The sequence below is a fragment of the Macaca mulatta genome, chromosome 9 (assembly GCF_049350105.2).
Source record: "Macaca mulatta isolate MMU2019108-1 chromosome 9, T2T-MMU8v2.0, whole genome shotgun sequence".
Lineage (NCBI taxonomy): Eukaryota > Metazoa > Chordata > Mammalia > Primates > Cercopithecidae > Macaca > Macaca mulatta.
The window spans coordinates 33666489-33683294 of record NC_133414.1 but is presented as its reverse complement, the minus strand read 5'-3'; the positions used below and the strand labels follow the sequence as shown (position 1 = coordinate 33683294).

The 16806-nt window shown below is 39.2% G+C and overlaps 1 protein-coding gene across 5 annotated transcripts in view; it reads left to right on the top strand.

The window, feature by feature from the left end:
• The window catches only part of EPC1 (enhancer of polycomb homolog 1), a 112882-nt gene that overhangs the window by 70412 nt on the left and 25664 nt on the right, over positions 1–16806 (top strand). For 4 of the 5 annotated variants that reach the window (XM_015146768.3, XM_015146767.3, XM_015146766.3 and 1 more), the window contains exon 2: positions 4590–4749. In XM_015146768.3, the coding sequence (XP_015002254.1) occupies positions 4590–4749 (160 nt within the window). Of the gene's footprint in view, positions 1–2488; positions 2585–4589; positions 4750–16806 lie in introns of those variants that run through there. The other variant, XM_028826147.2, reaches the window with a different exon arrangement.

Genomic DNA, 16806 nt, shown 5'->3' with positions numbered 1-16806 from the left:
CAGATCACTGTTCATATAAGAGGATATAAATGGTTACTAAGTGTATGAAGAACTTCAGCTTCTCTAATAGTGAAAGATATAGACTAACTACCATGCATTCGGTACTAGTACATCTTGGGCATGTTGACCACAATCCCACATGGTAGGTATGTAATACACATATACAAATAATAACACTCTTGCTGGAAAAGAAGAAATAATTTATCCCAAGTCCCAAAGTCATAGAGTTAGTAAACTGTGGAGCCGACATTCAAATACCAGGGAACTCTTGATTACAAAATCCATGTTCTTTATTTTAATTTTTCTTTTTTTCTTTTTTTGAGACAGTATCTCACTCTGTCACCCAGGCTAGAGTGCAGTGACGCAATCTCAGCTCACTACAACCTCTGCCTCCTGGGTTCAAGCGATTCTCTTGCCTCAGCCTCCTGAGTAGCTGAAACTACAGGTGTGCACCACGATACCTGGCTAATTTTTGTATTTTTAGTAGAGACGGGGTTTCACCGTGTTGGCCAGGTTGGTCTTGAACTCCTGACCTCAACCCATACGACCTCCTTGGCTTCCCAAAGTGCTGGGATTACAGGTGTCAGCCACCACACCTGGCCAAAGCCCATGTTCTTAACCACTATACTGTATTGCTTGTAAAAATCAGAACTCCTTAGGGGTCATGTTTTATACCTAAAGAATTAAATTTATTACGGTTTACTTGAAACAAATAAATGAGAAACCTGATAAGAAAAAGTATGAGTGGGAAATTACCATACTGGATAATAAAATGCAGTATGAGGCTACCTTGTTCTATTTATTTATTTTTTTGTTGTTGTTGGCTTTTTTTTTTTTTTTTTTTTTTCCAGAGACAGGATGTCGCTATGTTGCCCAGACTGGTCTTGAACTCCTGGACTCAAGTGATCCACCTGCCTCAGCCTCCCAAAGTGCTGGGATTACAGGCGTGAGCCACCGTGCCCAGCCCAAGGCTACATTGTTTAAAACACATTAAATACTGGCATAGGAGAGAGTTGAGTAGAATGGGAAAAGAAAAGAAAAGAAAAAAAAAAGCTTGAAAATACTCCCTGTTGCAAGTGAAATGTGTTTTATAATATAGAGAATTTTTTAAATTTTTTATTGTGGGTGCATAATAGGTATAGATATTTAAGGAGTACATGTGATGTTTTGATAGGGGCATACAATGTGTAATAATCACATCAGGGTTATTGGGATGTACAACACTTCAGCATTTATCATTTCTTTGTTTTAGGAACTTTCCAATTCTACTCTTAGTTATTTTAAAATAATGTAATAAATTATTATCGGTTGTCATCATGCTGCTGTGCTATCAAATACTATTCAGATTTTATTCATTCTATCTCACTATATTTTTCTACCCATTAACCATCCCCACTTTTTCTGCCCCTCCCTAGTACCCTTCTATTGTTTTAATGAACAATTGAGTTCAATTGTGTTAATTTTTAGCTCCCACACAATGAGCGAGAACATGCAAAATTTTTCTTTCTGTGCCTTATTTCACTTAACATAATGTCCTCCAGTTCCATCCATGTTGTTGCAAATGATAGGTGTTTTCATTCTGTTTTATGGCTGAATAGTATTCCATTGTGTGTAGTTCCACATTTCATTTATCCATTTATCTGTTGATAGACATTTAGGTTGATTCCAAATCTTGGCTATTGTGAAAAGTACTGCAGTAAAAATGAGAGTGCAGACACCTCTTTGATATACTGATTTTCATTCTTTTGGGTATATACCTAGCAGTGAGATTGCTGAATCATATGGTAGTTCTATTTTTTAGATCCTTGAGTGACTTCCATTCTGTTTTCCACAGTGGCTATACTAATTTACATTCTTACCAACACTGTGAGGATTCCTAATGGAATGTTTTTAAGATTAAGGAGAATAGATTATTTTATGCATGACATTAGGACAGATGGCTCACTATTTGGGGGAAAAAGGTAGATCTTTGTTTCTCCTTATAGAAAAATTACAGATGTAAAAATAAACTATTAAAAGGGGTAAAAACCTGATGAGGGTGAATTTGTTTCATAATCTTGAGGTGGGAGGATGTGGTAATATGTGAAGTATTCATTTTCTGACCAACTAATAATCTCATACATTGGCGTATTCTTTTTTTTTTTTTTTTGAGACGGAGTGTTGCTCAGATACTCAGGCTGGAGTGCAGTGATGCAGTCTCGGTTCACTGAAACCTCCGCCTCCCAGATGCAAGCGATTCTCCTGCTTTGGCCTCTTGGGTAGCTGAGATTACAGGCCCACGCCATCACACCCGGCTAATTTTTGTATTTTTGTGTTTTTAGTAGAGATGGGGTTTCACCATGTTGGCCAGGCTGGTCTCAAACTCCTGGGCTCAAGTGAGTTTAAGCCTCCCAAAAGTGCTGAGATTACAGGCATGAGCCACCTCATCCAGCCGACATTGGCACATTCTGTTCTCAACTACAACTACCTCTCATTTGGACCAGGTGCCAGATATCAGAACTAGTTAAACAAAATAAACGAATGCTTGAATGCTGTGTTCTAAAGGCATCACCAGGAGTAAGACAGATTTGCAAAAGTCCAAAAGGTAAAACATCTAACTTATATGTTCACCTACACATAGAAATTAAGGGTTAAGAGATTAAGGGTTGTGAGCTGGGAACAAAAAGCAAACTATGAATCACATGTCTTGCTTCCCTACTCTCTCCTTGAGTTTGGTGTGTGTGTGCTAAGAATATTTCTCTTGACATTTGAGGATATCTGAGAGTTCAAGAGTATGCGTGTAACTGACTTATACTGGGGTTGGCAAAAATGCCCTTGGGCCAGTAAATATGCCAGTAGACTACCAAAGTAGAAGAAGATAGAATTAGCTGTTTAGTAACACTGTTCTCCCCACCCTACATACACACATACAGACCTAGTTTCTACCAGCTCCCAGGAGTTATTAGGCATCATGAGGGTTTAGAATCAAAAATCAAATTGAATATGAATAAGAGAAACCCAACACTTTTGAAAATGAGCAAAGAAGAGCAACATTTGAAAGAGAAGAATCTTCACTATCATTTGTAAAGAAATTAACCTAAAGTAACGAGATGGGCAAAAAGTTTTAAACTCAAAAGGAATATTGAGAAATAGTTACTTAAGGAATGAAGAATATGTGTTGTTACAACCTTAGATATATCCTTTGAGCATTTCCATTGGTACTTGTCCTACAGATGCTTTCACAAGTCCACAAAGATATCTTGTACATAATAATACATGAGTGGTTCTTTGTAGCACTTAGGAGATGGTAGGCATTTAGTTTGTTGCCAGAGTTTTTTTCCTACCAATTTGTATCTGGTTAAATAAATTTGGTTAAGTCCATATAGTGGAATATAATGCAGCTATTATAAGGAATGTAGTAGAAGTATTGGTATGGAAACATTTCCAGGTTATATCAAGTAAACCAAAGCTATGGATAAAGTTCTATATTGTGTGTATCTTATATCTATTTATATAGGAATATATATTCCTTTACATATTTAAATATGCACACATTTGTATATACATTAAATACTGGGAAGAATATACGCATTCTTAATGGGCTACCTATGAAGACTGGAACTTTTCATACTATTAGAATGTTTTTTATCCATGAACTTTGTGTGTGTGTGTGTGTGTGTGTGTGTGTGTGTGTGTGTTTGAATTTAATAAGGTATATACCAAAATTCAGTGTTGATAGTCCTGGATGAGACTAATACCTTTATATGGCAGTTGGTAGTATCACAAACTAGGAAAAGCTTTCTGTGTGGTGGCTAAACCAAAACTTATTTTGAGCACCTGTTTGTGCCAGGCATTATACCAAACATTTTACTCACATTTATCTTACTTAAATCTCCAACTCTATACAGTAGATTCTTTTTTTCTCTTACTGGAGGAAATAGATTTAGAAGACTGATTTCTTGCCGGGAGTCACAAACTGTTTCAGTATCGGAGTTGGATTCTAATCCAGTCAGCCCGAGTCCAGAGAATGTGCTTTCTGCCCCTACACATACTCTGCAGCGGCTCAGAAAGAGTGTATGAAAGGTTATCATTTCAGACAAAAGACCAGGATTTGAGTCTGTCAGTTTCAACTCAAAATGGAGATAACCTCTGCTCTTCTTTGAAGAAATCATATTTAGTTGATTGGTATTCAAATACCTTCTATATTCATGACGTATTATATGAATAAGAGATTTGGATCAATAAAATATTTTTAACCATAGCCCACTTTCTTTATATAACAAGTTCAAATGTTTTAACTCCTCCACATCTCATCTGTAAAATGCAAGCTTTGTTTTTGTCAACTGTTTTGTATCTCTTTATATAACTCTCAGTTTTGGCAGTTCATTTTGCTATATTGAGGAAATATTCAGTGTTTCTGACACTGTTTTTTTCATTTCTACCTAAACTGATTTTATCACTAGTTGTATCGTGTTAACAACATGCTTTTAAGACCTACTACTAGAATCTCTCTATTTTAAAAACAAATGAGCGAAAACTTTGTAGGTCTATGTCATCTGTTTGCTACTTTTTAAAAATACACGAACTTACCTGTTTTTTCTTCTTTTTAGGAACATCATCTTCAGCGGGCTATTTCAGCACAGCAGGTGTATGGCGAGAAGAGGGATAATATGGTTATACCAGTCCCAGAGGCAGAAAGTAATATTGCTTACTATGAGTCTATATATCCTGGGGAATTTAAGATGCCAAAGCAGCTCATTCACATACAGCGTAAGTAATGATTCTCTTAATGATTGTATTTTCTTTATTTCTCTTACTATGTGTAAGTTGACAGATTTTTATCTCTTCAGGAACATTTTTCTTATTTGTTTCATTGACCAGTATCAGCTTAAGAGTTATTAGAGCCCATTTTCAACTTGTAAAATGGTATTTGAGATATCTGACAAGAAAAGATAGCATTTATTATTCTACATTTTTTGTTTCATCCCAGCATACAATCTTATGCTGCTTCAGTCAAGTAGGATAAGGGGGGGCGGGGAAAAAACAAAACTCAGAAATAGTTTTCTTCCTGTTCAGAATTAATAATATTAATAGTCTTAAAGAACTTCCTGCCGGGCACGGTGCCTCAAGCCTGTAATCCCAGCACTTTGGGAGGCCGAGGCGGGCGGATCACGAGGTCAGGAGATCGAGACCATCCTGGCTAACACGGTGAAACCCCGTCTCTACTAAAAATACAAAAAACTAGCCGGGCGAGGTGGCGGGCGCCTGTAGTCCCAGCTACTCGGGAGGCTGAGGCAGGAGAATGGCATAAACCCGGGAGGCGGAGCTTAGATTGCGCCACTGCACTCCAGCCTGGGTGACAGAGCAACACTCCGTCTCAAAAAAAAAAAAAGAACTTCCTGATGTAAGTGAAAGTCAGCAGACTTTTTCTGTACAGGGTCAGATTGTAACTACTGTAGGCTTTGTGGGTCATTCAGTCTGTCACAACTATTCAGTTCTGCTGTTGCAGTGTAAAATCAGCTAAAGAGAACACAAAAATGAATGAACATGGCTGTGTTGCAATAAAACTTTACTGATAAAAACAGATTGGCCCATGGGCCATAGCTTGCCTGCCAAACCCAGATCTGTTTTTTCTAGTAGAGTGATGCTAATTTTTAAAATTTAGTGGTCTAATTGGGAACTTATTTCACTTAATAGTGATAAGTTCTTTATAAGAAATGATCGTTTGTGTGTGACATTTGGTGATAAATAGCTGTGAGAGCTTTTATTCAATCTCCAATTAACAACTTAAAAACAAATAATTGAAAGGTTAGTAAGATAAAATTCCTGCAACTTTCGTTGTCTTGTTAATCTTTATGATCAAGAGGTTTTTTTTTTTTTTCTTGTTTTTTTTTTTTCTTGTTTTTAAGACGGAGTTTCACTCTTGTTGCCTGGGCTAGAGTGCAATGGCACGATCTTAGCTCACTGCAACCTCTGCCTTCTGGGTTCAAGGGATTCTCCTGCCTCAGTCTCCCGAGTAGTTGGGATTACAGGCACGTGCCACCACGCCCAGCTAATTTTGTATTTTTAGTAGAGACGGGGTTTCTGCATGTTGGTCAGGCTGCTCTCCAACTCAGGTGATCTGCCCGCCTCAGCCTCCCAAAGTGCTGGGATTACAGGCATGAGCCACCGTGCCTGGCCTGATCAAGAGGTTTCTCTAGGGGACCATCTAAATGTTTTTTTTTTAGGACAATATAAACCTATGTTGTTTTTATTGTTCCTTGCAAGCACCTTGAGAAACCAATTTTAACTAGTTTACTTGTGCAGTCACATGTTTTGTTAAATTTAAGAGACAGACACAGACATTATAAACAAATGTGATAGATATTAGAACCTAAAAAGTTGTTTTCCAGAAAATCATGTCAAGGTGGATTTGAAAGCTAAGGATCTGATCTTCCCCATGTATGTTAACTGGAACCAAATCATTCTGTTCTGCTGCCACAACCTATGTTATCTTATAAATGCATGCTTTTAGCTTAAAGCAAGGTTGAGTAAACTAAGATAAAATTATACTAATTTACATTATCATTATGAGAAAAAAATTAATACATGTCTTAAAGATGGCTTACTTATTGATGATCAAAATCTATAAAATACATTTGACTGATAACTAGTGAATTATATGTGGTCAGTAAAGTCAAAAAGTACTATATTGAGAAAGGAATTGACTCCTGACATTATAATCAAATATTAATAAATGACAGCAGAATTGTAGCTTATTTGGGAGGAAATTTTTTATCAGCACAAATTTGAGGTAACTTGTCTTTGGAAAGATGTATACTTTGGCATATTAGTAAAGATAATGCTGCTAAATTTGTGTTAGCTGCCCTATATCTATGGGAGGTTGCAAAGAAATGTACAGAGAAGTCTCCTGCACAGTTCCTCTAGCCTCATCCAGTATTAACCTCATGCACAACTATTGTACAGTATCAAAACCAAGAAATTAAAATCGGTACAATCTAGAATTTACGCAGATTTCACCAGTTAGACATGCATCACATATGTGTGTGTGCATGTTTGTAGTTGTGTATAATTTTATCATGCATAGCCCTGCATAACCACCACCACTATCAAGACACTCACCTGCACCATCACCAGCAGATGCCCTCTTGTTAGTTTTTTATTTTGTTTTGTTTTGTTTTGTTTTGAGACGGAGTCTCGCTCTGCTTCCCAGGCTGGAGTGCAGTGGCGCGATCTCGGCTCACTGCAAGCTCCACCTCCCGGGTTCATGCCATTCTCCTGCCTCAGCCTCCCAAGTAGCTGGGACTACAGACACCTGCCACCACGCCTGGCTAATTTTTGTGTATTTTTAGTAGAGACGGGGTTTCATCGTGTTAGCCAGGATGGTCTCGATCTCCTGACCTTGTGATCCGCCCACCTAGGCCTCCCAAAGTGCTAGGATTACATGCGTGAGCCACTGCGCCCAGCCTATTTATTTATTTATAACCGTATCTCTTCCTCTTCCCATCCCCTGACCATCACTCATCTGTTATCCATCTGTATAATGATGTTCACGGATGTTACATAAATGGAATCATGTAGTATGTATCCTTTTGAGGTTGGCTTTTTTTTCACTCAATATCTCTGAGGTTCATTCAGTTGTTGGATATATAAATAGTTCATTTCTTCTTATTGCTGAGCAGTATTCCATGATATATATCCATCACAGTCTGTTTAATCATTCACTTACTGAAGAACATTTGGGTAGTTTCCTGTTTTTGATTGTTACAAATAGAGCTGCTATGAACATTCATGTACAAGTTTTTGTGAGAACATGAGTTGTTTGTTGTTGTTTGTTTGTTTGTTGAGACAGAGTCTCACTCTGCCGGCCAGGCGGGAGTGCAGTGGTACAGTCCTAGCTCACTGCGACCTGCACCTCCTGGTTCAAGCGATTCTCATGCCTCACCCTCCCGAGTGGCTGGGATTACAGGTGTGGCTAATTTTGTACTTTTAGTAGAAATGGGGTTTCACCATATTGGCCAGGCTGGTCTCGAATTCGTGTCCTCAAGTTATCCACCCTCCTTGGGCTCCCAAAGTGCTAGGATTGTGGACATGAGCCACTGCACCCAGCCAGAACATGAGTTTTTCTTCCTCTGGGGTATATATTCATGAGTGTAGTTGCAGGGTTCATCTATTTTTAGTTTGGAAGGGAACTGCCACCCTGTTTCCTGGAGTAGATGTACCATTTTATATTATCACCAGGTGTATATTACCCAGTTTCTCCATCTCTCTCCAGCACTGGGGTTGGCACTATTTTTCATCCTAGCCTATTCTAATAGGTGTGTAGTAATATCTCATTGTACTTTTCATTTACATTTTCCTAAATGGCCAAAGTGAAACATCTTTTCATGTGTTTATTTGCCAGTCTGTACATCCTCTTTGGTGAAATTATCTGCATGTCGTTTGCGCGCCCCCCACCCCCAGCCCTTTTTTTTTTTTTTTTTTGAGGTGCAGTCTCACTCTGTTGCCCAGACTGGAGTGCAGTAGTACAATCTCAGCTCACAGCAACCTCTGCTTCCTAGATTCAAGCAATTCTGCCTCAGCCTCCCGAGTAGTTAGGAGTACTGGCACGTGCCACCATGCCCAGATGATTTTTGTTTTGTTTTGTTTTGTTTTAGTAGATATGGGGTCTCCCCATGTTGGCCAGACTGGTCTCAAACGCCTGACCTCAGATGATCCACCAACCTCGGCCTCCCAAAGTGCTGGGATAATAGGCATGAGCCACCACGCCCAGCCTCTTTTGCTTACTTTCTATGGGATGGGTGTCTTAATATTGTGTTTGAGGTATTTTTAAAAAGATAACATTCTAGACACAATGTCTTTGTCAGATATATGACTTGGAAACATTTTCTACCATTTCTTAATATGTCTTTTAATGTTGAGTTTGAGGTGTTTTAAAAAATAATATTCTAGACACAGTGTCTTTGTCAGATATATGACTTGGAAATTTTTTCTTTTTTTTTTTTTTATTTGAGATGGAGTCTGTTGCCCAGGCTGGAGTGCAGTGGTGCGATCTCAGCTCACTGTAAGCTCCACCTCCCGGGTTCACACCATTCTCCTGCCTCAGCCTTCCAAGTAGCTGGGACTACAGGCGCATGCCACCACGCCCGGCTAATTTCTTGTATTTTCAGTAGAGACAGGGTTTCACCGTGTGACCCAGGATGGTCTCGATCTTCTGACCTTGTGATCCGCCCGCCTCGGCCTCCCAAAGTGCTGGGATTACAGGCGTGAGCCACCACCGTGCCTGGCCGTGAAAAATTTTCTACCATTTCTTAATATGTCTTTTCATCTTTTTTTTTTTTTTAAATAGACTTTGATGGGACAAAAGTTTTTCATTTGGATGAGATCCAGTTTCTCAATTTTCCTCTTAATGGATCCTGCTTTTGGTGTCAAGTCTAAGGGCTCTTTGCCTTTCCTATGTTCTCTTCTAAGTTTTGCCATTTCACATTTAAGTCTGTGGTCCATTTTGAGTTAATTTTTGAATAAAGCAAGAGGTTTAGATCAAAGCTCATTTTTTTGCCTCTTGATGTCCAGTTGTTTCAGCGTCATTTATTTTAAAAACTTTCCCTCCTCTATTGAATTGCTTTCGCTTCCTGGTCAAAAATTAACTGGACATCGTTGTGTGGATCTATTTCTAGATTCTCAGTTCTATTGATTTCTGTGTTTATCCCAAGACAGTATTGCTGTCTTGAGTACTGCAACTCTATAGTAATTTTTAACATCAGGGAGAATGATTCCTCTTGTATTATCTTTCTTTTTCAAGATTGTTTTGGTATTTTAAGGTCTCTCCTTCACATATAAATTTTAGAATAAACTTCTCTGTGTCTACAAAGAAACTTGCTGATATTTTTATGGGAATTGCCTTAAATCTGCAAGTCAATTTAGAGAGAACTGACATCTTTTCTATGTGAATCTTCCGGGTCATGAACACAATGTTTGACACTCAGAGTATTCAGGTCTTTTTTTTATCTCTTTCATTGACACTTTATAACTTTCATTATACAGATCCTGCACATTTTATTAGATTTATACCTGACTCTCCTCTTAATACTCAAAGGAAGCCTTTTTTAAAAGGGCAGTCAATGTGTATATTTTTATATGCAGTTGTGTATATGGGTGGGTGGGTAGGTAGGTAGATAGATAAATGTGCTTCTAATTCTTTCCTCTGTAAGGGCCAAGAAGCAAAAATAAGCAAACATAGCACCTATTCTCTTTTTTTTTTTTTTTTTTTTTTTTTTGAGACGGAGTCTCGCTCTGTCGCCCAGGCTGGAGTGCTGTGGCCGGATCTCAGCTCACTGCAAGCTCCGCCTCCCGGGTTCACGCCATTCTCCTGCCTCAGCCTCCCGAGTAGCTGGGACTACAGGCGCCTGCCACCTCGCCCGGCTAGTTTTTTTTTTTTTTTTTTTGGATTTTTTAGTAGAGATGGGGTTTCACCGTGTTAGCCAGGATGGTCTCGATCTCCTGACCTCGTGATCTGCCCGTCTCGGCCTCCCAAAGTGCTGGGATTACAGGCTTGAGCCACCGCGCCCGGCCCATAGCACCTATTCTCTAATTTATTCCCCACTAAACAGCCCAGGAAGCCTTGGAGAAATGGCTGAGGCAGGGTAGGCACAAGATGACCCTGTAACATCTTGTTATACTGGATGTTAAGCTTTCAAAAAAAATGATGATATTGTGTCATGAAGACACAGGGGTTTCTGCTAGCTAATTCTGGGACAGTTCGAGCAACAGTGTAAGTACAATAATTATAAACCAATGAAAAAGTGAGAATCGGCGGGGCGTGGTGGCTCATGCTTGTAATCCCAGTACTTTGGGAGACTGAGGCGGGCAGATCACCTGAGGTCGGGAGTTCGAGACCAGCCTGGCCAACACGGTGAAACGCTATCTCTACTAAAAATACAAAAATTAGCCGGGCATGGTGGCGTGGGCCTGTAATCCCAGCTACTCGGGTGGCTGAGGCAGGAGAATCGCTTGAACATGGGAAGCAGAGGTTGCAGTGAGCCAAGATCGCACCACTGCACTCCAGCCTGGGTGACAGAGCAAGACTCCCATCTCAGGGAAAAAAAAAAAAAAAAAGTTGAATTGATACAATATAGAAAGAATGCTAGGTTAGAAAATCATTTTTTCAATTATCATAAATCAGGGTTGGATCAGACTAGAATCATCAGTGCGTGCTCAACAAGAGAGAAAATTTTGATGAGGAGATTTGCATGGCTTTAAGCTCTCCCCACCAACCACTCATTAATTACAAGGAAGAAAAAAAAATTGGGCAACATCTTGACTGGTGATCAAAATTGTCGTTACTTATGAGGAACAGATGAACATTGTGTGGCTCTAGATGTGGATATTCTGAGAAGGACTTAAAAAGTTTATTTTACAATAACCTAGCCAAGAATGTGTAATCTAATCACAAAATGGAGAAAAAAATTCAGAAAAACACAGAGTGAGGAATGTGCTAATAATAATAATAATAATAATGACGATGATGGAGGCTTGGGGAGGGGGACATATCCAAAGAACATCTATGTCTTAAAAGAGAGTGATGGCCAGGCACGGGGACTCAAGCCTGTAATCCCAGCACTTTGGGAGGCCAAGGTGGGCAGGCCACCTGAGGTCAGGAGTTCAAGACCAGCCCGGCCAACATGGTAAAAGCCTGTCTCTACTAAAAATACAAAAATTAGCCGGGCATGGTGGCAAGTGCCTGTAGTCCCAGCTACTTGGGAGGCTGAGGCAGGAAAATTGCTTCAACTCAGGAGGCAGAGGTTGCAGTGAGCCGAGATTGCACCGCTGCACTCCAGTCTGGGCGACAGCATGAGATTCCATCTCAAAAAACAAAACAAAACAGCCATTATGAATATAATGTACCCTCCTATGGCTTAGAAAATGAAAAAATAGCGTGTATAATGAAAGTGCCCACAAGCACGAGCACATGTGCACATAATAAAACAAAATAAAAATTTAACCATAGCCGAATCTGGGTAAAGAGTATGCAGGTGTCCTTGTACTGTTTTTATTTCAACACCTTGCATAAGTTTTGACTTCTAAATAAAGTTTTTTTAATGAATATATTTTTCCTAAAGTAGAACCTACGTTTTTGTTACCTCTCTGAACGGATATCCTGTCTTTGTGCTCTGATTCTGAAATATTTTCTCCTTCCCTCTGCCTGCCTCAACATCCCCTGCAGCATATTCTTCTGGTACCGCTTTCTGACAGATAAAATCTATAGCAGCAACCAGAGAACTCTATGTGTGAAAGATCTTATATCTGAGATTTCAAATCTAATATTCCCCATTTTCACTCCCTAAGTACATTCTAGAAGTGACCCCAAGCTCTAGCTTTTAAGCAAAGGAAACTGAAGATTTTCATTAGCTAGTCAGCGATATCTTTGTCTTAGATCTGAGGGAAGGATGTCAAATACCTATGACCCCATAGTAAATAACACCTTCACAACGGTCTTTCTGCTGCTCAGAATTGGTATCAAGAGCTTTGCAAGTAGATATTAATCATGTAGTTAGTGCTCATGTTGAAACTGCTGTGACAATTTTTCTTCAACCTTGGGTAGTGTTCCTTCCTTCCTTTCAATCAGGGAGTATATTCTGTTCCTAATCCACATTGTGTGCTGTTTCATGGATCCAGATATCCTTTCATTATTTGCTTCCTGTATTTTTAAAATGCTGTTTGAAGTTATGGACATACTCACCCAATGCACACTTAGTTTAAGTCATAAATGGCACTTGTTCCATAGACACTTACATTTCATCTCTATTACTAAACTTTAATATCTTTGTCTTAGATCTAAGGCAAGGATGTCAAATACTTCCCACCCCATGGTAAATATCTATTACTAGACTCTAAATACAATGATTTGTACCATCCTGGATTTCCTTTAAAAATAATCTAATCGGCCGGGTGCGGTGGCTCACGCCTGTAATCCCAGCACCTTGGGAGGCCAAGGCGGGCGGATCACAAGGTCAGGAGATCGAGACCATCCTGGCTAACACAGTGAAACCCTGTCTCTACTAAAAAATACAAAAAATTAGCTGGGTGTGGTGGTGGGTGCCTGTAGTCCCAGCTACCCAGGAGGCTGAGGCAAGAGAATGGTGTGAACCCGGGAGGTGGAGCTTGCAACGAGCCGAGATCATTCCACTGCACTCCAGCCTGGGCGACACAGCGAGACTCCATCTCAAAAATAATAACAATCATCATCTAACCAATGTATAAGTCCTATTGTATTTTACTTAGGCTTATTTTATGTCTACATGGTAGTTATGGTATACTTTTTCCTACATCTGTGTATCACACATAATACTGTGTTTTGTTTACCTGTATGCATCTCTGGGTTTATTCCTATCAGAATATTTTTAAAGGAGCCAGCTTCCACAGTGTAGTTCTCATTATTGAAGAATTATAGGCCAGGTGCGGTGGCTCACACTTGTAATCCCAGCACTTTGGGAGGCCAAGGCAGGCAGATCACCTGAGGTCAGGAGTTCGAGACCAGCCCGGTCAACATGGTGAAATCCCATCTCTACTAAAAAATACAAAAATTAGCCGGGCGTGGTGGCAGGCACGTGTAATCCCAGCTACTCAGGAGGCTGAGTGAGGCAGGAATAGCACTTGAACCTGGGAGGCAGAGATTGCAGTGAGCTAAGATCACGGCGTTGCACTCCAGCCTGGACGACAAGAGCGAAACTCCATCTAAAAAAAAAAGAATTATTAACAAGCTAGGTCTAACTTTAATTGATAGAACTTAATTAGAAGAGATGACCTATTTGCCTGTTTTTCTTTAGACCCTGTTTTTTACTTTGAACACACCCAATAACATGACCCAGAAAATCTGAAGGTACCGTGCCTGGCCCCTGTTTAAGATTTTATATGAGTTTGCACTGAATAAAAGAAAAGCCTCTTGCAGAGGCAAAAGGGCTTGGACACTCAGGTCCTTGTTAACGTCAGAGGGAAAGACCCTGAGCTCCTTGATTTGTATCATAGAAATCATCCTTTTCAGTCTTGATACAGCCCCTGATATGTTGGGTGTGACTTGTCATTGATAATATAATATCTACCAGAGCCTGTATTTTGATGCGAAGCAAAGTGATCCTTGGCAAGCTCATTTTGTTTTTATGAATAATTAAGGTTTGTGATTGTGGTTTGACATGTGATACGATCCAAAGAAGAGGATGCCAGACTGTCGTGTGTAAATGAGATCCTAAAAATGAAATACAACCTTAAGAAGCAGAACATTGGCCGGGCGCGGTGGCTCATGCCTGTAATCCCAGCACTTTGGGAGGCCGGGGTGGGTGGATCATGAGTTCAGGAGTTCAAGACCAGCCAGCCTGGCCAGGATGGTGAAACCCCGTCTCTACTACAAAAAAAAAAAAAAAAAAAAAAAAAAAAAAAAAACTACGAAAATTAGCCAGGCGTCGTAGCAGGCTCCTGTAATCCCAGCTACTTGGGAGGCTGAGGCAGAAGAACCACTTGAACCCGGGCGGCAGAGGTTGTAGTAAGCTGAGATCACCCCATTGCACTCCAACCTGGGTGACAGAGAGAGACTCTGTCTCAAAAAAAAAAAAAAAAAAAAACCAGAACATTGAAAACATTGCTAGTTGGTTGCTATCAATTTGGCTTTCTGGATTATTTTGATCAGTGCTCTTAATTTAATAGAACTTTCTATGATGATGGAAATGTTCTGTAATCTGTGCTAATACAACACTAGCCACATATAGCTATTGTAGCACTGTGGCGATTGTGACTGAGGAACTGAATTTTATTTAATTAATATAAATTCAGTTAGCCACACATGGCTAGTAGTTACCATATCAGACAACACAGACCTGCATTATTTTGGTTAGGAACAAAATACATCAAGTGTTTTTAATCTAACAATTTCAGTCAACTTGAGGATCTCTAAAAGCCTGTTTACATAATAATGACAAAATGAGATGATGGAAAATCATTGGAGGGCCCATGATTGCAGGTACTGTGAGTACAGAGATGTTAACGTCTAGAAATTTTTATAGTCTGAATACTTACTTATTTTAATTAGGAATGTTATCGAAGTGATATAGGTCAAAATAAAAAATAAAACAGTGAAAAAATACATTCAGCTGTACCAGTATTTTTTTACTTCCCCAGGCCAGACACTATGTTAAGCTTTAAGCAGAGGTGGCGGTATTTGGCAGCTAAATAGTGCTCTTTGTACCTATCACAGACTTTAATGTCTGACTGGTTTTGGAGGTTATTTCCCCCCACTTTAATAGAGGTTACATTAGAATACTTTTCAGTAGAGTACTGCAAGTAGAGGTGGTATACAAGGTGAAACCTGTTACCCTCCACTTAGAGGTACAGAAATAAAGAAGGCATGCCTCTCCCTAAAGAGGTCATGCACATTCTAATAGGGAGGCATGCTTAACAAGTACATTATAAAGTATAAGAAGTGGGTTCTTAGCCACTAAAAAAGATGAAAGTGGTTAGGAACCACTTCTTGGGTGGGGAACAATCAAAAAAGGATTCTAGAGGAGTGATACCAGGCTGGGGGCTAAAAAGAATAAATAAGCATTTGCCTTCTTGGTGGTCAAGCAGAAAAACAGGGATTTTTGTAAAGGCCTGCAGTATCATGAAATAGCATACTGGATGAAATCAATGAAATCTGATCTTACTAGATCATAAAGAACTGATGACACTGGAGAGAATAGGAAAAAAGGGCCTTATACCATTCTAAAGATGTGGAATCTAAGGTTAGTAGAAGGAATTAAGTAAGGGAAAGATGTGAGACAAATTTTTATGTTAAAGCTGTTTAATGTTTTGCTTATCATATTCATATCAACTTAGCTTAATTTTGGTAAGTCATTAAACAACATTTGATAGTAGCAGTGGTTCTTGCCAGCAGATCTAAGATCCTCCCATTTCCATCAACATGACAGTGTTCCCATGGAGAAACAAACTTCCTAGGCAGGAATGTACTCACTGAGTAACGGCTGCTGAAAACTCAAAATCTGAAATGCTCCACATTTCGAAACTTTTGAGCACCAGTGTGATTCCACAAGTAGAAAATTATACACCTGCCCTCATGTGATGATGGGTCACAGTCAGAACTTTGTTTCATGCACAAAATATTACATAAAATCACCATCAGGCTATGCATATAGGGTATATGTGAAAAAAGTGAATTTTGTGTTTAGACTTGGGTCCCACCCTCAAGAAATCTCATTATATTCAAATATTCCAAAATCCAAAACACTTCTGGTCCCAAGCATTTTGAATGAGGGATTCTCAATCTGTACTGTTCTTGGTAGTGACTTCTAACACTTCAGCTTTAAAGACCGCTCCCGTAGCTTTTGGTAAAGTAGTTGAATAATCTACAAAATAGGACTTAAATATTATAGAAAAAAATCTTATTTAAAAGCCTTCTCCTTTTATATTGTAAAAATTGCCTATGTGATGATTTTTGAGCTATAAAAATGGCACTTGCACATGGTTCAACCAAGTAAGTTTTAATGATTACTTTATGTTCTTAATAATAGGCTTCTAGTTTATTTGCTTTTAGGAGTGGTTGGAGGGGGTCGCATCCGTTGTCTTTTATTACTTATATGTATATTCATAGTGAAGATAATCTCCTTTCTTTAACTTTAAATGTGAAAGACAAATCTGTAAAAACTTAGATTGTTTGCAACTTTGAAAACAAAATCCAGAAATTCTTTCTTATTTCTTTAGAAAGTGTAGGTCTTGTTTTTATGCAGACATCTGTGAAGTTTTTGTTGGTGAATTCACACAGTAAATGATTGCATATGGTTC